At 35.5% G+C, this 26952-nt stretch overlaps 1 protein-coding gene across 6 annotated transcripts in view; it reads left to right on the top strand.

Annotated features, from left to right (window-relative positions):
* The first annotated feature begins 246 nt into the window (after positions 1-246).
* The window catches only part of U2SURP (U2 snRNP associated SURP domain containing), a 47096-nt gene continuing 20390 nt past the window's right edge, over positions 247-26952 (top strand). For 2 of the 6 annotated variants that reach the window (XM_067301850.1, XM_013944357.2), the window contains exons 1-18: positions 247-311; positions 7555-7602; positions 10171-10269; positions 11397-11511; positions 11899-12032; positions 13187-13228; positions 13990-14057; positions 15324-15418; positions 15595-15630; positions 15746-15828; positions 16353-16518; positions 18334-18545; positions 19494-19537; positions 22724-22828; positions 23922-23988; positions 24076-24239; positions 25390-25552; positions 26068-26147. In XM_067301850.1, coding sequence (XP_067157951.1) covers positions 267-311; positions 7555-7602; positions 10171-10269; positions 11397-11511; positions 11899-12032; positions 13187-13228; positions 13990-14057; positions 15324-15418; positions 15595-15630; positions 15746-15828; positions 16353-16518; positions 18334-18545; positions 19494-19537; positions 22724-22828; positions 23922-23988; positions 24076-24239; positions 25390-25552; positions 26068-26147 — 1766 coding nt within the window. In that variant the 5' untranslated portion in view covers positions 247-266. The remainder of the gene's footprint in view (positions 312-7554; positions 7603-10170; positions 10270-11396; positions 11512-11898; positions 12033-13186; positions 13229-13989; positions 14058-15323; positions 15419-15594; positions 15631-15745; positions 15829-16352; positions 16519-18333; positions 18546-19493; positions 19538-22723; positions 22829-23921; positions 23989-24075; positions 24240-25389; positions 25553-26067; positions 26148-26952) is intronic. The other 4 variants (XM_067301846.1, XM_067301849.1, XM_067301848.1 and 1 more) reach the window with 4 other exon arrangements.

The raw sequence follows: 26952 nt of genomic DNA, 5'->3' as shown, positions 1-26952 counted from the left end.
AGGAGCAAGTGCCTCAGTCAGGGCTGGCGGCTCCGCTCCGCCCCGGGAACCCCAGCGAGGGCGGCCGGCGGCGGGCAGGGCCCGCGTGCGTGGCCGGGAGCCGCCAGCACCAACGGCCGCGCCGCCGCCACCAACAGCACCGCCCCCCATCGCCAGCTCGGCTATCGACTTGGCGCCCTGCGCTCTCGGGGCTTTTCCCCTCTCTGCCATCCGTGGGCTCGGCGCTCGACTCCTCGCCGCCCGGGCTGAGCGAGGGGAGAAGCAAGATGGCGGACAAGACGCCCGGCGGCTCGCAGAAAGCCAGTGGGAAGGTGAGGCCGTTCCGCGGGGCCTGCCCGCCGCCGCCGCCGCCCGCCGCCGCCGCCCGCCGCCGGGGGGGCGCCCGCCGCCGCGCCGCCCGCCCGCCCGCCCGGTGCGCGGGCCGCCCGGCGCGGGCGCGGGCGCTGCGGCCTGCTCTGCCGCTGCCCGCTGCGCGGGGTGACTGCGGGCCCGGGGGGGCGCGAGGGGGCCGCGTCCCTCGCGTCGCGTTGCGTCGCCGCGCCCGGGCCCGGCCTGGGCCCGTCTCCCTGCCGGCATCCCCGGGCGCGGGGACGTGTGGGCGGGCGGCGGGAAGAGCGGGGTGCTGGAGGGAGCGGGCGCGCTCGCAGGCGGGGCCGGGCGCTTTTAACGGCACCGAGTCGCGTCTGGGGCGCTTAGTTGAGGCCTGAGCCCTGTAAACGCCCGTATTCGGGTTTAACTCCGCTCACATGGGGAGTCCTGGTGCCTGCTTGGAGTCAGTTTCCAAATTGCGAGTGTGAAAGCAATGGTTAACTTCAGATCGAGTGTCCTGTTTTGCTTTGCGATAAAATTACAAATTTCATAAAATCACAGTCGTGTTGCACTCTCTCTTCACTGTACCCACTCAGTTCCCCATAATTAGTTTGTTAATTTGAAGACCAGAAGTCCAAGTTGTATAGGAGTTCTGGCAGGCTTGTCTAAAGCTGTGCACAGAAACCAGTGCTGTGTGTCTGTGAGTAATCCTCAGCAGCACAGAACTTCCTGCTCACTAACACCTTCCCCCCACGAGAAAGTAGAGTAAGAACAATGATATATTTTGGGGGATGCTTTGACAGTTGGCAGTTTGACGATTAGTGGCATTTCATTTCAAACAGTCTAGCTGCAGATCTTCGGGCAGTACTATGTAACTCTTTTTTTCTGACAATTCTTCCAGTCTTTCTTTCTTGTGTAAATCAGTGAAGGGAGAGATGCCTCATTCTGGCTTAAGAATTTCTGTTCCTGTATAGATTAACAATTTTTGCCCATTTTTATATTCAGCTAAAATAGAAAATTATTTTTTTCGTTGTTAGGAAACCAATTGAATCATAGTTATGAGAGCCTTTTGATGTTTACCCAGTAACTGGAGTCCTTATGAGAGGTTTTTTTTTTGTTTGTTTCTTTTTTTAAGATCTACTCCAAATACTGTAAGAAAACTTTCTCTGGATCTTACCTTTGACTTGAAACTGCAACCAAGATCTAGACAGATCTTTATTGGTTAATAACACAGTAGATCTTAATTTATGGAGAGAGGCTTCTGGGAAGTAAGACATTTTGGGATTTAAAAGTATAATTAGACATAGAGTAATAACTCGTTAATTACTGCAACCAATAACATGGTATGCAAAAACAACTCGGATGTGATTCCTTCCTTGTGCATTGATCTCTCAAGGGTTGGAGTCATTGAGAAGTTCCTATATCTTGCCATCTTCATGCAGCCCCCCCACCCCCAAATTTCCATTACTTTAGAAGTATATGTTGTGTTTCAGTAGTCTCTTCCCTTGCTTTACATTCTAGATCTTCTTTATTTTATCTTGTTAATGTTCTCTTTTGTGCCAAGGAAAAGGGATAGTACTTACATGGATCTAGGATGTTTTTTGTTGAAAAGTGAAGTTAAATAACACATGCCTAGCTCTTGGGATGTGTGTCCTTTAGTCTTAACTTCGTGACTCTTTGGGGCGGGAGGGTGTCTTTGGGTTTTTTTTGTGTCAGTTCATGAATGCATGTGATATGTAAATCCATATAGGTATTCTTCAGATGTCTGTAGAAAGGGGTGTGACGTATCAGACCTGAAATCTGTAACAGTCGTAATTTTTCTTTGTAGTTGATTTAATCATTCATGGATAAAAATCAATGTTTTCAGTTGACTGTGTATGAGATATGTATGGTGTAACAGTCTAAGCAAATAACCAATTTGCTTGATTATTTAAAATAATTATTTATGAAACAGATTTTTTAAAATTCATTTACTTACATATCAAAATCACAGTTTTAGGCTCTATTTTGTTTTGTGCATTATATTTGCATGTTATAAGAATAATTGCTCTTGCAAACAAGGTCTTGCAAATAGATCTTGTAGACTCCATGGGATCTATTTTAATGGCAATTTCAAGATGTTCCTTTTCTGGCTTCTAGCCAATATCCTGGGAAGAAGACAATGTCATTTTATTTTCTGTGTTCTACTAAATGCTATGGTGTAGCAGTTGAAAGCTTTAACGCTTGTACTAAGATATGGCTTCTCTCCTTCAGTACACGTGGTGTTTGTTCTTCTGTCTTAGTGTCTAGCCAATGTCTAGACAATCATTTTGTTTTATAAGGTGAAATCCAGTTTATTATTTCAGTCAAGCATTATCTATTTGATTCACTATTTGAAAACTGTCAGGGAGATGCTACCTATTCAGGAGCACCAGTTGCCTTTGTGACTGTGTTGGTAGCTGCTTTTTATGATGCTAAATAAATTTGGAAGATTCTTCTCTGTGAAATGTGTTGCAAGAGCATCATCTATCTCTTTGTAACTTTAAGATTAGGATAGCAAAATCTGCACCTGAAATAGGAATGACGGACAAATTTAGGATGGGAAAGTAGAGGTTGGCCAAGATTGCCCAGTAAGTCAGTGTCAGGATATGATTCTAAAATGGCAGATACTGATTCTGTCCAGTTATTATCTGGACGTAATGAAATATTATTTGCTTGGATGACTACCATTTTTTCTTTCATCTTTTGAGAATAGTGACTACATTGTATGTCTTCTGGTCTTGCATATAATATTGTACAAATTGGGTACTACATGGCAGAAGAGAAAACTATCCACTTGGATCAAGCTGTAGTTTCCCATTTTCAATTGTAAAAGTTGATGTTTTAAAAACATTCCCTAATCTCAAGTGCATTTCTTTGGCTTTTGAGTAAGGGTACGTGTTAATAAAATGTTAAAGAAAGCCTGCTTGTGAATGGGCAGCTTCCACAGGGAAGTTAAAATGTGCGAAGAACAAGAATGTAGAATCTGTAGAAATGTGATGACTTCTAATTAGATGAAGAATTCTGAAGGATGGTGAAACTGATGATCATTAACTTTCCCTGTGTTATTCAACTTGTGAAAAAGAACAGGAGCGGAGTAAGTACTTTTCTCTCTTGATGGAAATGTAAAAGGAGATGTCCTTTTTATTTTCTCTCTAGCAGTAAAAAGTTAAATATTGGCAGTTCCTGTTCATCTGAGTTCAGGGTTATAATGGAGTAGCATTTCTTGCAAGTACTTCAGAGGAAACAATTTTCCAGTTACTTTTGTGCTTCCAAGTGATGTCTATTTAAATAGTGAATAATATTAGTATACACTATTCTAGTAAATGTGAAGAGTAAACACATTAGCTATAAAACTTAATTTGCAGATGTTTGCAAGTGTTTGTCTTCTTGACTGTATTATAAACTGCTTGATAGAGAAAGGAGAAAAAGGAGAAAAGTTGGGTTGGGAAATGGTGCTTTCCCCCACCCCCAGCTGTATTTTAGCATCTTAATTTGTACTGTGGTTCTGTTTGCATTTTCTTGGTAGCAGGGCTGACACAAACAGTTTCTGAGCCTCAGCTACGCTTTCCCTTCCACACACTGTCCTCTTTAGATGATTTAGCATGGCTATTTGGGAGCAGGGGGAGCTGGTATGAACAGGATACTGGTTTGGCTGAACCTGCCCAGCTATCTCTTTCCTAGGTGTTCAGCTAGATCAGGAAGAGTGATCTAGTTCTATGTGGCTCTATGATCAGCTGTGCAGTGTGGGGACAGGGTCAAGGGAGGATGTTGAAATAGGGCCAGTGTGTCTTATACCAAAATTTCTTCTAAACACTTTGCCCTTAAGCTATCAGTTTTTGCAGGAGCAAAGCTTATATTTAAATTTAAGTTTGCAGCCATTACAGTTCTGAAGATACCATTCAGCGTTTGGAAGGGTACAGTACTGTATTTTGGATTTTATTGGCAGCTTCTATTGCACTTTGTTGTTTTACTAAATGGCACCAGTTTTAACTTCAGAAAACTGGGTTTTGTTGATATTGTATAGAATATGTTAAGCATTTGTGAAATAATGGGATTGTGCCAGTTTTACCCAGAGATTGTTAAATTTGGGAAAAATATGTTGGATTTGTGGGCAATTGCATTGCTTACAGGAAAGAAGACTTGGAAGAACAGTCTTCTGTTTTATTTGGAAGCAGCTGTGAAGCTGGAAGAAAATTTAAATGTCAAAATCTGAGACAGAATTCTCAGCTCTGCTTTTCTGATAGGACTTTGTCATCAATTTCTTTAATATAGTCTTTTGAGTATATTTTTTTTCTTTTGAAAGTTGAGTAAACTTGGCTATATTCAGCAAAGGAGCTTTGAGTCACCTGCCCTCCAAGACTGCAGTTTGACAAGACTTTATTTTACTGGCATGCTATGTAAAGCAGCCTGCACTGCTACTTCAGTTATGCTGGTGATATTCTTTAAGGGACCCGTGCAGTGAAAGAGATTGAGAAAGTGATCCAGCTGGAAAATAACCTAGTAAAAAATGATAGGTTTCATGCAGAGTTTTAGGGGCAGTGAGATGGACATGGACATAAGAGGAGATTTGTAGACTGTTTGTGCTGGCAATGCTACTGAAAGATTTACCTGTCATGTTTTTCTGTCAGTGTTTTGAACACGAAGCGAGTTATCCTCATATCTCTGAAATCATCAACTGCAGAACAGCGCTTTGGGTGTTTTTCTTTCAACAACTAGTTCAGTTGAGTTAAACATGATTAAAAAAGGAAAAAAAAATCCTATTCTGGCTTTCAACATAGGTAGGCAGCATCGTTTAAAATATTTTTCTCTCTGAATGTTAAAAAGACTTTGATACCGTTAAGTCAGCTCAGCTGATCTAACTCTTAAGGAAAAATACCTCACCCCTTTCATCAAGGCAGTGCAAATGGATGCAAAGTCCAGTGCTATGAGAATGAAATTATTATTATTTTTTTAATAGCCGCTATTCAGAAACTTGTGGATAGTTGTGCATGATTTTGTCAAGAATTACATCTGTTTTGTGCTGCATTGAGTACTGTTGCTGGGGTCGTCAAAAGCAGTACCAAAGCTATGAATCAATTTTTAGGTGGGAACAGAAGACCTAAAACCAGAAACTGTTTAATAATGTGGCTTTCCGCAAAGCTGCTAGTGGGCACTGGAAAAAGTTGTTCTATAAATTTACTAGAGTAAGCTGAAACTTCTTTTAAAAGAAGTTCTTGGAGCGCGCCTTAGTAGAAATTCTGTTACTTTGCTGATACTCAGAGGTGATTTATTTCACAGTGCATTGGTTCCTGTTGGGAGGTTGGAGAATTCCGGTGCACTACTTCAGCTCAGTGACTTCCAGACCTTTTGGTCATTGGACTGCTGTTAGCCCTCAGAATTTCTTGTGTGCTGCCGTACATCTGCAATTGAAAGTCTACGCTGCTGTAAAGCAGTGTGAATTTGTTCTGTTGCAGAAGCAGCTTTAGTGTCTGTTAAATTTTTCATGTTCTGCCTTAGGATATCATCTACTGTGTCTAAAACAGCATTATTGCATTTCACGTTGTTACTATTTGTTACGGTGTGCGATGCTGTCTTTGTTGTCCCCCCCCGCCCCGTAGGTGGGGTCGGCACCCATCCTTGTTGGAAGGTGTAGCTGTCCACAGCTTCTGCACGGGACATTGATACTGAGAACTGAGAAATGTTAATTTCGTTCTGCTGTGGCCGAACCCCCACCCCCACCCCCAACACCCTCCTCCTTAGCAAGGTTAGGTCTTCACTCCTGTTAGTAGGCTGAGGAAGACAACATTGTATCAGTCCACCTTTGAGATTTATCTTTTTAAAGGTGTGTCTACTAGTTTTGTTTGGTTTTTGGTGGACTTAGTGCCAGTCCTTGAGGCTCTGTCTACCATTTGTTCTGAATTGATTTGACTATAAAAATTATAGGAACATACTTGTACAAGATAAATGTCACTATCTTAATTGATGAAAATGCTTGATGGGAAATGGTACCAATTTTTAGTAAGTTATTTTCTAGAGTAGCATCTGGTGCTTGTCCATTCTGGAATGATGGAGAGCAACACAGCATATTATTACTTCTGATAGAAAGTACAAATTCCTGGTTATAAGGAAAAGTGCTAATGTTCTGTAACTAATGAATGGATTTCAGCTAATGAAAATCTATAATAAAATTTTTGTATGCCTTTATTTGGACTTAAATTCCAATTTAAATATGAATTGTATATCAAACAGCTCTATCTTAATAGCAGACCTTATGTCAGTAAAGTTTCCTGGAATTTTGGCACTACCTCGTTTGACAATTTATTGTTCTGTCCTGTTTGTTGGAGTGTTCTTCATCACTTAAACTCATTAAAAATATTTGAAAGAATCCTGTTTAAGAAAAGTGTCTATGCATTTGTATACTTTATATATATGATGGTGTTCAGTGTCCTAGAGTTGTTTTTAAAATAGCAGAGGTGAATTTAAATACTGTTTGCTGTTCTGTAAAGGGCTTGTACAGTATTTATGTGGGAGTACAGTACATTATATATGCACATGCAGTATAATGTAGTGTGTATGCAGTTTTAAACTTGTGACTGAGGAGTTCTGTCTGCTTGTCTGAAAAGAGCAGGGTTAAAAAAAAGTTGTAAATTTGTAAGGCAGTGAATTTTAGTTCTTGATTTCAGCAATGTACTGAAAGTGACACTTTAACGTTACACATGCATACATGAAACTTCTATATATTTTGAAATAGTTATAGTTTAATTTAAAGTGATAATGTTAATTAGTGCATATTCACAAGTAGGATTTAAATTAAGGTTCCTGAGGTGGCCAGCATCCTTCAATGCGCAACATACTGAGAGCAGTTTTGGAAATAATTTTATAGTAAGGCAAATATAATAAAGCATTTTAATGATGACTTTTACAGATTCAGTTTAACAAACTTCCTTTTTCCAATTGTAAAGGTGTTAATGGTGAGTTTATAAAATCCAACTGAAGAAATGTAGATGGTTTTAATGATAGCAAGAACATCTATTAATCCTTTGTTTATCTTATATTGAAATTGTTCATGCTGTGACATTGCTCAGATATATGTTTAAAATAAGTTACATGTATCTTTGTTCTTGTGTATATGGATGTTGAAGTTGAAGTGAAAGTCACATCCAAAGAAAAAAACAGGGTTGGTTTGTTTCTTTCTTGTATTTTTTTTTTTTCCTTTGCCTTACCTCCTCTTCATTCTCTCTTCAGGTCAGAGTGCCAGATGCAGTACATACCGCTGGATCTGCTGATACACATGTAAGTACACAAGATTAAAAAACAAAACCCAAACCTGGAACCTCAAAATAAACCTGTTGTTCTCTAAAGAAAACTTATTTGCTGCAGTCACCCTTTGGTGCATGGGATATATAATTTGTAGATATTTGTAAATAAAGTGTTCGTTTTCACATTTAAAAAAATTCCTTGAAAAATTTAAAAAACTGCTAATGTATGAAGCTCTACTGAATGATACTGCGTTAATAACAGATATTTAAAGAGGTAGAAGTTGTAAAGACTGTGTACATTTAACTCTTATACTGAAGTACAGCTCAAAGTATGGGCTGAGTAACTGTAAGAGTCAGTGTATATTAGTGGGTTTTGTGTACCGTTGGCTTCTCAAAAATGAGATAATATAGCCCTAATTTAAACCTCTATTTTTCCTTCTAATAGAATATATTTAAAGAAAAAGGTAAGAACATTTGGCTAGTCTTCCTCCCCTCACATTATGGTTAATGAAATGTTATGGTTAACAGGAGTTTGCCTTCATGCAGTGATTTGCTTACTTAGCAGGAAATTTTCTCTTTTCTTCTGTCATCTACCTTATTTCTTCCACTATGATCTTTTCCATTTTTTTAAAGGAGGAAGACCTTTAGGTATTCTGTGGCTCTGTTGTTAATAATTCTGTGAAGCTACCTAAGGTTAATATTAATGTCGTAATTGCCTACTGGAATGGGAATTGCAGGGATGAATTAATTTAATACCGTTAATTTTGTATTGCTCCAGCCACTTGGAAGTTTTTTTTCTGAGACTGTTTCTAAACCGAGATCTTAGTGCTAGAACTCTTATGTCTGCTTCCGTTGTTATGTCACTAGAACATGCACTCATGTGGCAGCGTGACAGGTATCTTGTGTCATCGCTGTGAGAGATTATTCTCTGATGACAGGATAAGCCTTTGGTAGGAGCACAGTATTTGTGTTTGTCAGTGTTGCTGTGCCATAGTAACGCATCCACGTTTTGACGAAGTTGCATATTGCTTGTCATACTGAAATATAAGTAGTCTTTTTGGAGAACACAAAAAGTGGATTTTATTTAGTTTCAAAACATGTAGATGCATGAAAACCTGCTGATAAATCTGTCACAGGAGCTCATTTTGAGAAGCTTAGTAGCATAAACCAGATGAGTCCACATACAACACTGCATTAGTTTGTAATTGAACGTTTTCCTTTAAATTATGAAGTAGGAAACTTTTTTCAAAGAAATATAAGCCATTTTGATCCTATGCTTATCTATAAATTGACAAGTTCAGAGACCCCTTGTTTTTTTAATTTCGCTTGAGAGCCCATGCTTCACACAGATCTAAGAGGTGTTTGTGATACTAAACAAGAATTATAAACTAAAGGTATTTGAAACAATTGTTTTTCACAGTGCTTTTTCATATTAGGTGAGCAGATTGTGTAGAAAACTGGTATTAGAAATAAAACCCTTTCCACAGAAAATTATTCCTAAAGAAACTCTTTTTGCAATTGGCATCTGAAATTTTTTGATAATACAGTAAATTGTTCAGCTTATTTGTTTTGATGTTTTATTAAATCAGGCCTTTTTTTTTTTTAACATAACTGTCTTTGCAAAAGTAGTAATTTTGAGCATCATTGACAGCTGTGTAAGAACTTCAAAAAATTATGAAGATGAAGGGTAATAGCTTATGTTCTGCTCTTTTGGGGCTTTTTTCCATGTTGTATTGATTCTTTATGAACTACTATGTTAAACAGGAATTTCCAGAGAAGTGTCTCATCTTTTCTCTCCTTTCCTTCCCACTCTCCATGTCTTCTGAATGTGGTCTTCGTTCTGTTGGCCTTCTCAGTGCTTTACTGTCTGATAGCTAGCCAAAATGCTAATTCCATACTTTTCAGAAATGACTGTTGCATGGAGTCCTCCTTTGATCAGGGTTTCAAGAAGTGAGGAATGCAGATTAAATTATCTGAGATAGAAGGAATTTACGCCTGAAGTGTGGGTTTTTTGTTTTATTTGAGTAGTAGCTTAAAACCTCAAGAATGCTTTTTTCTTTCAGGAAAAATACTACATTTAAACCCTGTTATACAACTTAAATTTAGATCTTCAGTTACACCTGTTTGACATTACACAGTCTTCCAGCCAAAAGAGTCAGAAAAACCTTTAGAATTTTTCAGGTTTTTCCTGAAAAGTTGCAAGGATCAATATGTAATTAAAGTGCAAAGCATATTTTTCTGTAAATATATAAACTCTATATTTTGCATAGTGGTAAGGTTTCCAGGCTTTTATAGCATGCTCCCCTCAGGTTTCAGCAGAGATAGTCTTTGAATGGTGTGTTGAAAACTTTCTCATTAAGCTAATGATAAATGTTTTTTCAAAACATAGATTTAATTTTTTTTCTTGTATTAGATAATTACCGGTTCAGAGACAAACATATGTAGTCTTTTATTCATTTTATTTTGTTTTCCAAATACTTAAATCACCTGGCAAATTAAGTCACTTCAGGTAAAAAGTTTCTGGTATAGACCAAAGTGGAAAATAACACTATTTTAATTGTTCTTGTAAACAGTTTAATTTTTTGTCGTACTCTTTTTGCAGCCTCTAATGGAAAGTAAACTTAAAGCATTCAGCATTGGCAAAATGAGTGCTGCCAAACGGACACTAAGCAAGAAGGAACAAGAGGAATTAAAAAAGAAGGTAATGGTATATATATTTTTGTGTGCGGAGCCAAAACTAGCTTGCTATTAGATTATAACCAGTTCAGTCACCAAATTTCCTCATTTTGATTTAAATAATTGCAGTTTTCTAAGAACAGAAGTGATTTGTATTTTGAATGTTTAACTTCAGAATATGTTTTTTTTTCTTGATATGCGTGGCAGTAAGGTAGAAAAAGGTTTGCTTCTCTGCCTTCTACATGAGAAATTAAGTTCTCTGGCTTCCCAGAGTACTGAATTTCAACAATCCCTTGATTGTTATACTGATCAAAATGAAGACAACCATCACCGTAGGTTATTTTCAGTTCTTTACTTGCTCTGTATTATTGGATTTCAGTAATTGGAAGGAATACCTGTAGTCTCTGAAGTTGTTTCAATACATATCCTTGTTATTATGCAAAACTTTTTGTCTAATGACTTTTATTTAGAAATATCAAAAACGTTAACGTTTTTTATCAAGATAGGTCAGGAGTATCCTAATCTTAGGAAATAGGTAGCTCATAGTTGCTAAGGCTGAAGTTTTGAAAATTTTAGTCTTTCAGCTTTACACACTCAGTGCATACTGTATTTCAGTGGGATTTCTCTTGCTACATTCATGAAAACACTAGCCTAAAGAAAAGTGCTTGTGCTGAATTTATTTTCTCGCTCAGCTTAAGTCATTGAATTAACCTATTCTTTGGGAAATGCAAAAAGATGATTCTGTTGCTAAGCTCCTTCAGTCACACAGTTTGATCACAAGGGGTAAGATGGAATATGTACTGTTCTCTGATGCTCAGGTTAACACAGAGCTCCAGTCTCATAATGCTGTTCTTTTTTATAAACTTTTGTATTTGGCATCTTTAAATGTTAAACTGCCATGTAAACTAATGTAAGTGAACAGTCATATTTGAGCATACAGGCTTAATTTTCTCGAAGTATTACATGCTGTGTTCTTCCCACATTCCTCTGTAATTTGGATTCTTTTGTCTAAAATTGAAACTCGTTTGATAAAGTGTGTTGTAGCATGAACTCTAGAATATAAATAGGAATGTCACATAGCTAATTTAAGAAGAGCTGTCTAGTGGAGGTTGTTCTGTGATGATAGTAAATAGATTAACATTTGCTATGTAGGAGGATGAGAAGGCTGCTGCAGAAATTTATGAAGAATTCCTTGCTGCCTTTGAAGGAAGTGATGGTAATAAAGTGAAAACATTTGTAAGAGGAGGAATCGTTAATGCATCTAAAGGTATAACTAATCTTCTTTTTAGGGGGTGGTGGCAGTAGGTCTTTTGAGTAAAGATGAAGATTTGCTTTTAAATGCATTTTATAATAAATGTATTGCATTAGTAACAGTAAATGAAACGATGCTAAAATCTAGTCTGTACTTTAACTCGCTGTGTAGTTAGTGACATGATTTGTCTTTTAAATTTAAGGGGGAAAAGAACTTTTTATAAAATGTCTAATCTTTGTTCTTTTTCTTCATACTGCAATTACAGCAAGTTTGTATTATTGCATCTTCTCAATGTTTTGAAATAATATATTGTTTGAGTTGCATGGACAGAACTTAGAACATTTTTCTTTCTTGTAACTCTGTTGTGCAGTATTAGTTAATATAGTTTGTTTTTAATTTCAGAGGAACATGAAACAGATGAAAAGAGGGGTAAAATCTATAAGCCTTCATCACGGTTTTCGGATCAAAAAAATCAACCAAGCCAACCGTCTAATGAGAAACCTCCATCCCTCTTAATGATAGAAACCAAAAAGCCTGTAAGTTTTATCTTATTTGAATGTTAACTCTCTGCTTAAGGTATATTTTGAAGTACTTTGAAAAAGATCTGTGTGATCTTGCAGAATAATTTTATCTGCATTTATCACATAGTAAAAGAAGGTAGAAATTTAGATTTTCTTAATCCTGTATAAAAAAAGAAAAAAAAAAAAGAAAAAAACAAGTGAAAATGCAGAGGTCTTGTAGTTCTGTATCCAGCATGAGATGTTTCTCTAATAGTGCACTCTGATTTGGATGCTGTATGTTTTTACTGTATTCCTTTTTTATCATGAATGCATGCTTGGTAACTGTTGCAAAGTAATATCTCCGATGCTGAAAATTTTTGAAGTTTTAGAAGCAGTTCTTGGTGCTACCAACTGTTTTTAGGTGTTTATAACTTTTAGGAAAATTTGACCTTTGCATTGATCCAAATTTTCTTTGAGTTTTTTTTAAGTGTTTTTATTTCTTTTTCTTTTTTTTTGATAATGTTCAAGCAATTCCCTTCATCTCTTTGAGATGTAGAACTTGAAAGTTTTTGCAGCTGAAAACCTTGTTTCTATTTAATTTATTTTGACATCTGCATGGTTTCATTTGTCTTTTGTTCTTAAACTGAGATTTCAAAATAAAAATAACTGGGAGTGTTTTATTTTTGAACGACCTTAGTTTTCAAGTCAGGCGATGGTTACATATGACTTTACTGTTACTCCTATGTATGTGTAGTGATTTTTTTTAAGTAAATATCTTGGAAGTCTTTAAAAAGAGCTTACTACAATCTTTAAACTTATATAAAGCATCTGTGATACTGCCTGCTAGGGTGGGGGAATGAGATGTGATGTGATAATTGTGGGTATTCCCATCTTAGCTTCTCTTCAACTTTAAACAAAATTAGAAAATTTAGAACAATGGGGTAATACTGGATGGCAGTTTTGATACTCATTGTATTTAAAGCTCTATAGTTGCAGAAATTAATTGCTTGTAGCATTTTTTGTCCTGCTGAGCTCTATTCTGTTGTATGCAAGTATTTGTATTGTAAAAATATTTCTGCTTTTCAAAATTGTCATAAATACTTATCAAGTAATGCAATCAGTTTACTCACTTGCCCTGTCCAATGGTGATTGAAGATAATGAGGTAAAAATGATTTTATTTATTTGGCAGACCCTCCCCAAAAACAAACAAAAACAAACAACTTTGCCTGGGGTGAGTAGGAAGTCCAGTTTTTCCAAAGCTGTAGTGTGTAACACAATAAATATTTTGTATGTCTGCCTATTGGAAACGTTTTCATTTAAATTTGGTTATATAAAAGCAATGTTGTAGAAGTTAAGAGTTCACGTGAGTTAGTTAAGGTGCATATATTACAGTTAAAAAAAAAAGTATTACAATATCCATATTCTGTGTTATTAAAGATTGTTTTTTCTGAGGATCTCTAACTATTTAGAATAACTCTTTCTTTAGACTTGTATTTGTATCCAAAAGGAAGCAAGGGAAGGAAATTCTTCTCACATAAAATATTTGTCTGTGGATAAAATAATTGGAAAAATATATATATGTTTATATAGATAGATAGATATCAATTTAATAGAGCATGAAGGCTTGCTAGAGGTGCAATCAACTTTTGTGATAAGTTTCTAAGTCAACCAGACTGACAAAATACTTTACAGATATTTAAATTTGTATGTTGTAGAGAGTGTGTTTGATCAGACAGGCTGCATTGTAGTAATCACAAGTAACAAAGTTTAGTTTAAGTTATTCTTAATTTTGTATTTTCTAGCTTTGTGTTTGATAGTGCTCAGTCTTAATGTTTTCAAGTCTTTTTTTTTTCTCCTGTAGTTTACTTGGTTTGAAACCTGTGGGTAAAATATGCATGAAAATTACCTTAAACTTTGTTATATGATCATTAATTTTTATATTTTGTTTCATTCTGTGTGCTGAAATGTTGGCTGATATATCTTTAATTTCAGCCTTTGAAGAAAGGAGAGAAGGAAAAGAAAAAGAGTAATTTGGAACTTTTTAAAGAAGAACTAAAGCAGTAAGTCTGGTTAGTTGTTACTGTAAATAAAGATGACACAAGGTCTTGTTACTTTTTTTAGTAGCAATATTTTGAATCGTTCTTGCTTTATTTTTTGCTCCCCCCCCCAAATGCTTGTGGAATGGTATGATTTCATTAGCAGCAGCAATGATAATCCTAAACAGAGCAAGAACCTGCTCTGGTAGATGCTCTGTACAGGTCTAGGTGATTTGTCAGGAGAGTCAGCTGCCATGTAAATGAAGTTGTCTGATGTTCCGGGATCAGGAAGAATAAAACGTTCTGTCAGTGGCTTTTAAGTTATATCCAGAGGAACTGTGGTATGAGATTGAGTTTTTATATTATAGCAGAAATAAGACTTTTTTTAAACTGAAGTTGAGATGTACTTCAGCTTACATAATTTTAAAACCAAATTGAATTAAGCTTCAAAAAGCAAATTCTTTCACTTTTAAATGTATAATACAACAGGGAAGGATGATCAGACTCAGAGAGTAACTATGAGTGCCATACATCTGCCCTGACATTAGAGGTGGAAAATAAAAGGAATATGTGTGCATTAGAAGAGAATAGGTACTGCATTCTAAGTACATTTACAGCTATCATGAGTAGCATCTAAAATTTTATTTTAAACTTTAAACTTTATTGCTGTCTGCTTATTAGTGGGTATAAATGAATTGAATTGGCAGCCATGTATTCCTGGTACACAATATCTTTGCATCAGGATTTAAGATGATACTACAAAGAACCACAGAGTCATTATTTGTGTGACTGCTATTCTCAGAAGCATAAGCTGAGATGGGGTCCTGTAAGTGCTGGGAGTGATCAGATGGGAGTGTCTATCACTCTGCAGGGTGACAGCCTGCCTAAATGTGGCTAAGAAAAGGTAGGAGCAGAAATGGACACTAAGGAGCTGTGTGCATTTTGAAAAGTCGTCTGAAAGATCAGTGGACCTCTGTCAGTTGGATGTGGGGTTCAGGTCATTTTTTTCAGAGCAGAGTTCTTGCTCCTAATCTTGTAAACTGGTTCTTGAGCCTAGCCCATTCTGTTTGAGTTTAAAGCAGCCTGGCAGTATGGATGAGGAAGCATGCATCTGGAATAGTTCTGGTTGTTAGATTCCAGTTGATTAAACAGAAATTCAGATATAGTGGCAATTTGAGCCCAGTGTTTAATATTAAAAATTCTCATATTTCTAAAGATAATTGAAAAGTTGTTTATAAAAACCTCAAAAAGGTACCAAGTTGTTAGTTGTATTAAACTTTTTTTTTGTAGAATACAAGAGGAGCGTGATGAAAGACATAAAACAAAAGGTAGATTGAGTCGCTTTGAGCCACCTCAGTCAGATTCAGATGGCCAGCGTCGTTCAAGTAAGTAGCTGGTTTCTTTGGTTTTTTTTTTTTTTTTTGGTCTACAAAATTTGTAGACAAAATTTTTATATATACATACGTGTGTGTGTGTATGTATATATGTATATTTATATATATACATGCACACATATACACACACATTATTTATTTATTTATCTATCTATTTATTTATTTAGTGGATGCTCCTTCAAGAAGAAACAGATCATCTGGTGGTAATACAGACTCTTTTTTCATTCAATGCAGTGTTGTTGCTTAAGTGCATAGTAAAGGTTATGACCTGTGTGGTTTTTGTTTTTGTTTTCTGTTTTTTCTTTTTCCCTGTTGTAGTGCTGGATGATTATGCACCAGGGTCACATGATGTTGGAGATCCAAGCACAACAAATTTGTATCTTGGAAACATTAATCCTCAAGTAAGTTTGGAGCCAAGTAGTTAAGTGCAGCATTGGCATGTTTGGATCCAATTACATTTTTTTCAGTAGCTATTTTTTTCCTGATTAATTTATTTTAAACCATATGCATAGGTTTAAACCCATACATTAGGTACAGGTGGTGACTATAGAGGCAGTATTCGTTTGAATAAATGCTCTGTACATGGTGCTGCAGAAGTTAATGTTAAGATTGTCAGTTACTAAAAGCAAAAATGCTCAGTGGAAATTATTTGTCCATAGATATCTACCTGTGAGAAGAATCATATCTCATAGAAATTTGAGCAGAATCATATCTCGTAGAAAGTTGACCATGATTAGGTCAGAATGTGATTTTTTTTTTTTTTTTTTTTTTTTTTTTAAGGCAAATTTTATTGGGGAGGTATTGGTGGACAGCATTGTTCCTGTTTATCAAGAAACTGAGAAAATCTCAGTATCTGAACACTAATGTGAACAAGTATCTCAGAAATACAGTAGCGTGATTCTAATTTTTACCCTTTTTCCTGTAGATGAATGAAGAGATGTTATGTCAAGAATTTGGACGTTTTGGACCATTAGCAAGTGTCAAAATTATGTGGCCAAGAACTGATGAAGAAAGAGCAAGAGAAAGAAATTGTGGCTTTGTTGCCTTTATGAACAGGAGAGATGCTGAAAGAGCATTAAAGAATTTAAATGGTGAACAGATTTTTCATTTCTGGATTGTAGTTACCTTTGTAGGAAGTAACTGTCAGAATATCTTTGAAGTTGTTTTAGCTGACCAGTAATAGATACATTGTAACCCTGTTCTAGCTCTGGGAGAGAATTGGAAACTTGTCACATTTTTGTTTTCACCTGCTAGCATATTTGAACTGCACCCCGTCCCCAACAACAAACAATTCAAAATTCTCCCAGCCCTACTGTTGCACTTTTTTATTTCCAGTGAATATAGTCTGGTGATGCATTTCAGTCTGCATTAGAGAAGACCTGAGCAGCTGCAGAATAAATTTGTGGTGTTTGTCCATATTTACCGTAGTGACTGGAAGTTGGGACTTAAAGTTGAAAGTGAAAGTTTTCACTATGTCTTCTGAAGGAGTTTTTGAATAATAGAAAGGCCGTGCCCCAAAAATGTCTGTGTAAAATTTTAAAGTATAAGTCAATTATTATTTACCTGTGAATAAGCCTGCAGATTTTTCTTTCCCAATAAGCTTAGTTACATATTGATTCTGTAGTTTGGATATATAGAACAAGTCATCTGTTTGTAGTGTGTTTCCTGTTTTGATACGATGGTCACTTATCTTCTTTTATACTTGCATATGGTTTTTGGTCTTTCTTAAAGGAAAAAAAATCTTTGAGTTGTATATTCACTTGAGAACAATCTTGCAGATAAATCTGATATTTAGAATTGTTAGCATGTGACCATTCTGGCAACATGGGAAGTTGAGACTTAAATAGTAGATATAACACCAGCAGTGATTTTAGTTTATGCTGATCATTTTACTGATACAGAGCTGAATGTCATCAAACTATAACATACACCAGGGCTGGGAAAGTTGGTGACTTTTGCTGTGGGTAAAGATGTAAAAGTTATGACAGTTTCGAAGATGTTAGGGGGAGGTAAGGTTTTATTATTTCTCCTCTGAAAACAGACTCTTCTAAGAAGAGCGTGCATTTCTGGTAATTTTTTACCATGAATAAAGTTTTTATTTTATGAATATATTTAAGTAATGCACAAGAGGTAATTCTCAGTTGTTGGCGACATATATATTCTTTATGTTTGAATAATAGCTAAATTCCTAATACTGAAGAGGTAAACTGTGCTGCACCAAACATATAATTTTATGTATGGACTATCTTGTCTATATTTTCTTTGAAAAAAACCATTCACGATTAAAGGTATATTAAGTGATGAGGAAAGCTACGCCCTTACAGTTTAGAAGAGCATGAAATTCGAAAATCCAGATCCTTGACAAAAAGAATTGAAAATGAAAAGGTGTCCTTGTCCATCTGCTGTCTACCTTACTCAAAATGGTACTTTTTAGGACCAATAGTAAGTAGAGTTACAATATATAGGAGTTTTAATTAGTTATTACTTTCAGTTTTGAGTAACATCATTTGAAATTTGTTATAATGGAAAAAACATTTTGAAGGATTGAAGTGTCTAAATAATATAATCTAAAAATTACTTTGTTCAGTCTGGTATGCCACATATCAAAAGGTTTTTTTTCTCTTCCAGTTTTTTCTCCCAACTTCAACTGTGTAGTGGCTTTGTATAATGTGTCTCCTGAACAGGTTGGTTGGGGGAAGAACAATCAAAAATATTTAATATAATAGGCTTTCATTTACATATGATATAGTTTGGTAGATGTGATACTTTAATGAACAGTGTAAGCAAAAAGTAGTAAACCGTGAGAGGCAAACCTAAACACTGCACATACAGAGAAATAGACTGGTGTGGAACCAATTTATAACATAACTTTTTTTTTTTTTCTTTTTAAACTTTCACTTTTTTAGGCAAGATGATTATGTCCTTTGAAATGAAGCTAGGCTGGGGCAAAGCTGTACCTATACCACCACATCCAATATACATTCCGCCTTCCATGATGGAGCATACGCTTCCGCCGCCTCCGTCAGGACTGCCTTTTAATGCCCAGCCTAGGGAGAGATTGAAGAATCCTAATGCTCCAATGTTACCCCCACCAAAAAACAAGGAAGATTTTGAGAAGGTAACTTAAAAAAGTACCCTGGGCCATATCTCATGTTAAATACTACATCTATGACAGTATTTCAGTGGCTTCCTAGATTTGCATTGGTCAGGCTGACTTTGGCAGCCCTTAGTGTACAAACTCACTGGCTCCCTGCTATAGCCTAAGGGAACCTAATTCCTGAAACATTCTCATGTCTGTGTTAGGCCACGGTATTGCGTCTTGACTTATTTTTAGTGATGCTTTAAATCTGGCTATCATTTTCCCCCTCCAGGCTCCCTGGATTTTTTTCTCCTACGTCCCCCCCTTTTGTTGGCTGCCAAATTGCAGTATCTAAATTGTTTTCTTTAGAGAAAATGCTACGTTTTAATCTGGGTACTTTTTTTACGCTAGATGAGTTGGTATATTTTGTACAGAAGGTAATTAGTGCAGACGTCGAATCAGTATTTTAGGCTACTTATGGAGTCAGTTTTCAGACTTCTTTTTTTTTTTAGAATGTTAGCTGAGGGAGTAAAAGTGAAGGGTAAGTATCTTGTAATCACAAACCAATTTTATTTACGTTTGTAAGAATTTGTTGATTCTTTGAATGACACTTAAATGCTAGGGTTGGCTTTTTTAAGACTTGGGAATACAGTAATACCAAAGTGGTCCAAGTCAAATAGTTTAGAATCGTTTCATAAATTTAAAAACTCCTTTCTTAATTATATCCAGTGTAGTACCTATTCAGTGCATCAATGTACATTCTGACAGGAATGTTCTGATACTTTGCAATTAGTGAACCTTTATGGTTCACTGACACAACCATTTGCATTTTATGTAATTGCTTAGTTATAACTTCACAGCAGTGATTGCCTGCAAAACTTGTGATAGATGTGTAGTATTTTCATTGCATATGTATATTTTTGCTTGTTACTTGTTAACAATACTCACATATTCTATGTTTATTATCTGATGTGACTTCATATACAGACTCTGTCGCAAGCCATAGTCAAAGTGGTTATCCCAACAGAAAGGTACATGTTTTTCTTTATTATTACTGATCTAAATATAGAAAATTTCCCCTTCGGAATTTTAAAGAAAAATTGTGATGTTGAGGAAAAGGTAATGGCTTGACTGAGCAATGGTTCTTTCATAATACTTAAAACAGAAATGTGTGTGTTTTACAGTTGTGTTATACTTATCTCAGTTATTTTTATGTTTAGTGAGGAATAGATTTAAGTAATTATCTTTTGCATTGCATTTGAACACTAGAAATAGTTGCAGGGTAATTTTGTCAGTGAAAACTAGTGAGAAATAGCTTATCTTAATGATGCTTTATAGGTCTTGACATAACATACGAGTACTTTATAACTAGGACATTGCTCTATCCAGTGTGGTGCTGTTGTTTTTTTTTTCTTTTTTGAATTGTATAATTTGTAACTAATTCAGTTCACCCTAGTAAAACTAAAGCTGATTTTTAATTTTTTTTTTTTAAATGTGCAATAGTCAGTAGTTTTGATCACTGAAAAAGGTAGTTCTGTAGCGCAAGGGTATTTTTTCATTTTGGTCCCTGTCAGTGCCTTTACCTTCACACTTGTCTAGGTACACTCTTGCTCAGTTAAGCTAAAACCTTTTCCCGAACATAGGAACACAACACTGTTTTAAAAGTAAATGAACACAAAAGATTACCAAATTCTCTTTGACATTGGCCTTGGTGAGCAACACCAGCTGAACTGTCTGCGGCAGCGGGGGACCAGGAAAACATCATGGGATGGATTGGGAAAGTATACAGTTTTTGACCAGACATTGGTACGATCGGCTCCAATAAATGTGGTTTTATTATAACTGAAAAACTTTTTTTTTTTTTGTTGGCCAACTTAAGCTAAATGACATTTTTAAATAATGCACTTAAAACTATCATCTTTTTTTACTACACTGTTTTAATTGTCACAAAGTAGTCCCATTTTTTTGTGTGTGTGTGGGGGAAAACATTTGTAAAGTTAGTTAAAGTAGAATATTGACATATTTGTTTAAGATGCTCAAATGCACCAGTAATTTTGATAGAATTTCAGGACCTTTCACTTTTTGTTGAGTAGTGACATTGAATAGTTAGTGACCAGCATGTATCTTTAATAATATTGGAAAAACATATTGAATAATAAAACAAGTATTTGTGAAACTGTACAGTTCATAGTGTAATTAATTGTCAGAGAAAGATACGCTTCCATTTTATTTACTGTAGCATTTTGAAAGGTCATATGGTAAGAAAAACTCATGTTAATTGAATTGTATTTGGAAAATACCTTGAATTCTTCTTCTTTTTTTTTTTTTTAGCTTCCTGATGACTTTCAAAGATGCCAGTTACAACTTTTAGAGTATTAGAGTGTATCACATGCAAAAACTTGTAACTAACTTCAGTGGGGTACTGCATTTAATTGTACTCATTTATGTTTGAAAATTTTCAGTATCATTTTTTAACATTTCTTATTTCTTAGCACTTACAAAACAGAAAATGTTGGGTGCACGCAATCAGGACTTTTCAGAGAAATTGTCTTTCGAGTGATAATGTCTTGTATACCAGAATGCAAGTAGCACCCTCTTTCAGGATTTACTGAATCTTTTTTATATATCCGATATATTTCCAAAGGAGATGTTCTTCAACCATAAGCTGCTCTTGTGCAACCTCATTGCACTTGATAGAAGAAATGGATGAAAAAATTTTTTTTTCTGACTGACATTTTCAAATACAGTTCATATAACACTCTTTAGACTTTCAGAACACTGCTTTAAATAAAATGGCTGCTGGATTATTGAGAGTATGTCCTCTTTACAATGTTTCTGGGATTGTAGAAAGCAAAAAGACAGAAAAACTGAGGTGTAGGTAGCTGTTGCTCTTTCGTGTGATATTTGAGGGAAATGTAGTTTTAATGCTAGTTAGTATAAAACATCTGCCAGAGCAATTGCCAAGTTTGCGGATGGCAGGAGCAGGCTTTTTATTACTATGTTTTTAAGTTGTAAAAAATTTTTTGATCTAGTGCTTTATATCTGTGGCAGAACTTTGAATATTCACAATGGTAGAAAACAATCACCTTTGTTGCTTAGTAATAAAAAATTCTGCAGCTTTTCAATATAACATTTTTTTAATTTTTTAATTTAAAATTTGCTAGAAAGAAGTTTAATATGATACATTTAAAGAACCAATATCCTTTTGTTACATCTAGAATATTCATTCAATTAAAAAAATGTAAAAATCTGCACTTTTTTGTTTGCATCACATTCAAAGGACACATGCTGTGAAGCTTTTGATATATGTAGGCTAGTCTGTATTTGAAAATTTGGGATCCTTTTTTCCAAAATAAATACAAAAGGTTGGAAACTGAAGATCACAATTATTTATAAAGCTTATATGGCTGTCTCCTTTTAGTATACTTTTAAGTGGATCTGTATTTTCAAATGCTGTTTGAAAATTTACACTTCACATGTGCTTCTCACGTGTCTCAGGATGTTGTGCTGAATGAAATGAATGCAAATTTTTATTTTTTTTTAATTTTGATTTTGTTCACTTGTGTGTATGAGGGAGGAAACATTGAATGGTATGACACGGAATGATGGACAGTTTTGTTCTATTGGCACACTGTTAAGTCTTGACCAAAAGGACCTCATTTTAATAAAATCACTGCCGTATTTGGCATCAGGAAAGCTATGTGCTTTTCCTTTTATATTTGAATAGCTTGAAAGCTGAATGGAGTTTCTGTTAAATATTTGAAATGATTCGTGTTTAATTTTGAGCATAATATTTAGCCATGTGTACATCTGTAGAACTTTGGTTAACACTTTGCTGTTAGTACTAGGTAATTCAGATGAGGGCTTACTATTCTGTTAGATAATTGTGCTTTGGTGTTCAGTTGCCCATTTTTTTGTGTAAGGGCTATTAAGCTTTTACTAAGCAAGAGATGGTTGTAGGCTAAGCTGTGGAAATTCAGGAATAAGGTCTCCTCTTAAATTCTCACTCCACCACTCTTAGGCATGTCTTCATTTTAGAATGCCCGTGTCTGTGATGCAAGGCAATCAGATTGCTCCATGTTACCTTATCTTCTATACTGTTTTCTTAACAACACAGCAAAATAATCTCCTGCACAGTTGTAGTATCTTAGGTGGAGTGTAGTTTTATATAGTGTTAGGTCTGAATCAATTTTTCTTTAACTGTGTTGTTGTTGTAGGAATTTGCTCGCATTGATACATCGAATGATAGAGTTTGTGGTACGGGAAGGGCCTATGTTTGAAGCCATGATCATGAATCGAGAAATCAACAATCCAATGTTCAGGTGCTTATTATATTGCTTCAGTTTAAATAGCATTAACTGTTTTAGCCTTTGCTAATAGTTCACATTTTTGAAAAGGAGCTGGTTTTGCTATGTCTGTGTTGGAATGCAAATTCAAGTTTTATAAATTGTACATTTAAAAAAAGGGGGGACATACCTATGCTTTCCAATTATTAATACTAATGTATATAATTCTTTCACATGATGTTTAACTCCTCTTTGTGTGAGGGATTCAAACTCATCGATGGCCGCAGTAGCATACATTAAAAAAAGAAGGAGGGGGGGGAAGAGGCAATGTTTAGTCTAGTCTTCCTGGAGCCTAATCTCCTACCTTTATCAAAATCTGGGAGTCATTTCTTGTCCTCAGTGCAAATAGGATTAAACTTCAGCTGACGTGGTAAAGTTGTCAGAATTTCCAGCTTTTGTCCTTAATGCAGTACAAAAGATCAATTTCAGTATTTCTCGTGAAATGCAGTCTCTGAAAAACTTTATTTCAAGGAAGTATTGAATGACCTTATGAAAATGTTGTATTTGCAGTAAGGTCGAAGTGTTTCATTTTAACTTTTTATACAAATTGAGAAAATAGGTCAGAATAAAACACTTAATCCTTAAAAATGTGTTTTTTCTGATCTTGATTTTTTTAAAAATTTTATTTATTTATTAATTTGTTTATTTAAATCGGTGTTCTGACAGAGTTTATTGTTAGAAAACATCAGTTCATTTAGTATGGAGTCTGAGTAACCTAACCGTATGCCTATGAGTTCCTGCACAGTTTGTGCTGCGGTTGCTCCAAGAGTAGTTCTTCACATTGATTCTCCCATTTTGCTGTGGGGCTGCGCTCTCGTTTCTTGAGAGAGATGCTGTGACTTTGTGTAACTCTGCATTTCACTTTGTAGATTGTGTGGAGAGTTTTTTGCTGGTTCTGCACAACTGTACTACATGGTTCTAGCTATTTTGATTTCGCTCAATAGCTATACGGGGATTGTGGACAAGGGTTGGATATTGGTTCCTTTTGTTTGATTACTTCCTTTGAAATTGCACTTCAGTTAAATACCTTGTAACATATTTTATGTCTCCTCTTTGCTCTCTGGTTTAGGTTTTTGTTTGAAAACCAGACTCCAGCCCATGTATATTATAGATGGAAGCTTTACTCAATTCTTCAGGCAAGTAGAATTTTAGTGACAGTTCATAATTTTAAACACACTAAAATAAAAGAACACCAAAAATATAAATACTTTTCTTCTTTCTAGGGAGATGCTCCAACCAAATGGAGGACAGAAGATTTCCGTATGTTCAAAAATGGATCATTTTGGAGGCCACCACCATTAAATCCATACCTACATGGGATGTCAGAAGAGCAAGAAACAGAAGCATTTGTAGAGGAACCTAACAAGAAGGGTGCACTTAAGGAAGAGTATGAACTTCTATCCATTTCTAGTGCTGTCTTAACTGCTAATCATCATCTTTTCTGTTATGTGTTTTTGTAGTTATGTCATCCCTAAAATGTTACAATGCTTGTCATAATATTAATTAGAAACTCTTTTAACCTCAGGGTCTGTATTATATTATTGGGTTTTGAATGACATATGTGGCTAAATACCTTCTGAATTTTGTTAGGCACACCATCATTGAACAGTGAGAACTTGCAATCCAATTGGTGTTAACCTTTTGTTTGAACGGGATTGGATGAGAGTTTTTCCCTATTTTCTGTTCCCGTCTGTTGGTGGGAAAATAACACCTATCTCAACATTATTATAATCTAATGAACTAAACGTTTGTTTTATAGTCTTAAATTTAGTGATGCTGTTCGTCAGAAATCAAAATGGGGAGCGTAATCAGGAAGAGAAAGAACATCAGAGTTCTTTGCTGTGTATTGTATGTGTGGTGGCGATGGCTATGGTAGCAGAAATATGTGGTGGTTTTTTTTTTGTTTGTTTGGCTTTTTTTTTTGGTATCATTGTTCCTATTTTGTTCTTAGCCCTGATTTTTTTTTTTTTTCCGGTTTTATTCTTTTTGTTATAATTGTGATATCAGTCATGGTTCTGGAGGGTTTAATACATAATTTATTCCTTGTATCTCTTTTGAAGGGGTCAAAAAGATGCTCTTCTGAGAGTGTTCTCTATATATGGAGTAGGAAAACAAGAAATAATTTTTTCTTACTAACTTTCTTAGTCTAACATTTCTTATTCCGCAGCACAGATGACTTATATGCTTCAGATTTATCCATTTTGATTTCTGCTTAAACTAAACCATAAAAGATAATTATTTTATATTTAGAGGTATTGATCTTCTGGGTTAGCTATTTTTCAGTTATTTTTTTCTTGATTTCTATATATACTCAAGCCTTGAGTGGGAATTTGTGCACACACTTTTATTTGTGTAGCTGGCATATGCTTATGCATGCGCATACTCCTGAGTCATTGAAAAAACTCAGGCAACAGATTATAAAAATATTTAATGTTGTTTGTGTCCTAAATATGCAAAATTCCAAACTCTCTTAAATGGAAAATCTTTAAAGTACTGTTAATTTTTTTATTGAAAGTATTAAATTCCTAATATTTCAGACAGAGAGACAAACTGGAGGAAATTCTGCGTGGATTAACGCCTCGTAAGAATGATATTGGTGATGCAATGGTTTTCTGTCTAAATAACGCAGAAGCTGCTGAAGAAATTGTAGACTGCATTACAGAGTCATTGTCCATTCTGAAGACTCCTCTTCCTAAGAAGGTATGGAGAATTTATATAATCATAGTTATTGTGCTTTTGGAGGAGAGCTTACTTTACAGCATGTGCATGTAATTTTACAAGCATTATTTCAGGCAGTGTCGAGGTTTTGTATTAAAACCAGAGCTTGAATTTAAGTATCTGTTATTCTGTGAGGTTTTGTGATAAATATTTATTCATGCTGGGCCTTCTTGTAACTAATGTTCTGCTTTCCTCTGAATTTGAAAACAGCAGAATAGTCTGTTCAAAGATAAGAAAGAAAAATCGGAAGACCGCACTGTTCTTTGTAATACTATGTGAGGAATGTATTCCATGTTACAGTTGTAGTGATTCTTGCATGATGGGATGCTAATTGCGCGTTGATATCTTTATTAACAATATGGCAGTGTTACACTTGTGTACTTGTAACTTGTATTTCTAGATAGCTTAAACGATCTTGTATCACTTCACAAAAATGCTTATATTTTCAGGATAATTTAAATTTAAGGTTATATTAATTTGAACATGCTCTATTTTAGATTGCAAGACTATATCTGGTGTCAGATGTGTTATACAACTCCTCAGCTAAAGTTGCCAACGCTTCATACTATAGAAAATTGTAAGTACAGTATTTTAGGTGCTTTGTTAAAAAAGAGTATCCTTATATTCAGTCTTATGTATCTGTTTGGATAAATGTGGTAGTAGAGAAATGATTGTGTCTCAGTGACACTGAACAGGTATGACACTGATGATATGTATGTCTTTTTTTGCATGAAAATGTATATGATGTAGCACATTAGTGTATAGATCAATGCATATGATGCTTTGTAATACAAAAAAGTATATATGCCCTATGCAGGTGACCACTTGCATGGAACCTCACAGAGGTGAGAATAACCCATGTGCATCTCTTTACAGAAAGAGAGGCTGTAGATGATGTTGTAGTTATGGTATAGCAAATAATCCATTCAAACAAGAAAGTTTTCAAAATTGAATTTTTTTTAAGAATTTTTTTTTTTAAATCAAGTTTATGATGATGTTATGGTAACATGAATTTATGGTAACGTGATGGCATGTTGTAGCATGTTGTAAAACTCTAGAGATTTCAGGTCACGTTTCTTGTTGCAGCATGTCTTCACTGTGCCGATTTATTTGTTGCACATTGTGAGAGAAGCTCAAGAGAAACTAGGGAGCTGTTACTCACTGTGCTTTCATTGAGGACCTCACTGAGTAATTTAAAGTGATTTACTAAGATTTTTTTTTTAAAAAGCAGATTGAATTTTGAGAGAATACTTCGGTTGTATGTAAGGTTGTAAAACTCCTTTTATCCTCCTCCAATCTTTTCAGGCTGTATAAAGAGACTGCAGCAGATGTGAATATCTCCCTTCACAGTTCTGTTGTTGTCAAAGGTGATTTAATATATA

Source organism: Apteryx mantelli, chromosome 9 (assembly GCF_036417845.1).
Source record: "Apteryx mantelli isolate bAptMan1 chromosome 9, bAptMan1.hap1, whole genome shotgun sequence".
In the NCBI taxonomy this organism is placed as follows: Eukaryota; Metazoa; Chordata; class Aves; order Apterygiformes; family Apterygidae; genus Apteryx; species Apteryx mantelli.
The sequence above is the reverse complement of the archived record's forward strand: the minus strand, read 5'-3'. Positions and strand labels throughout refer to the sequence as shown.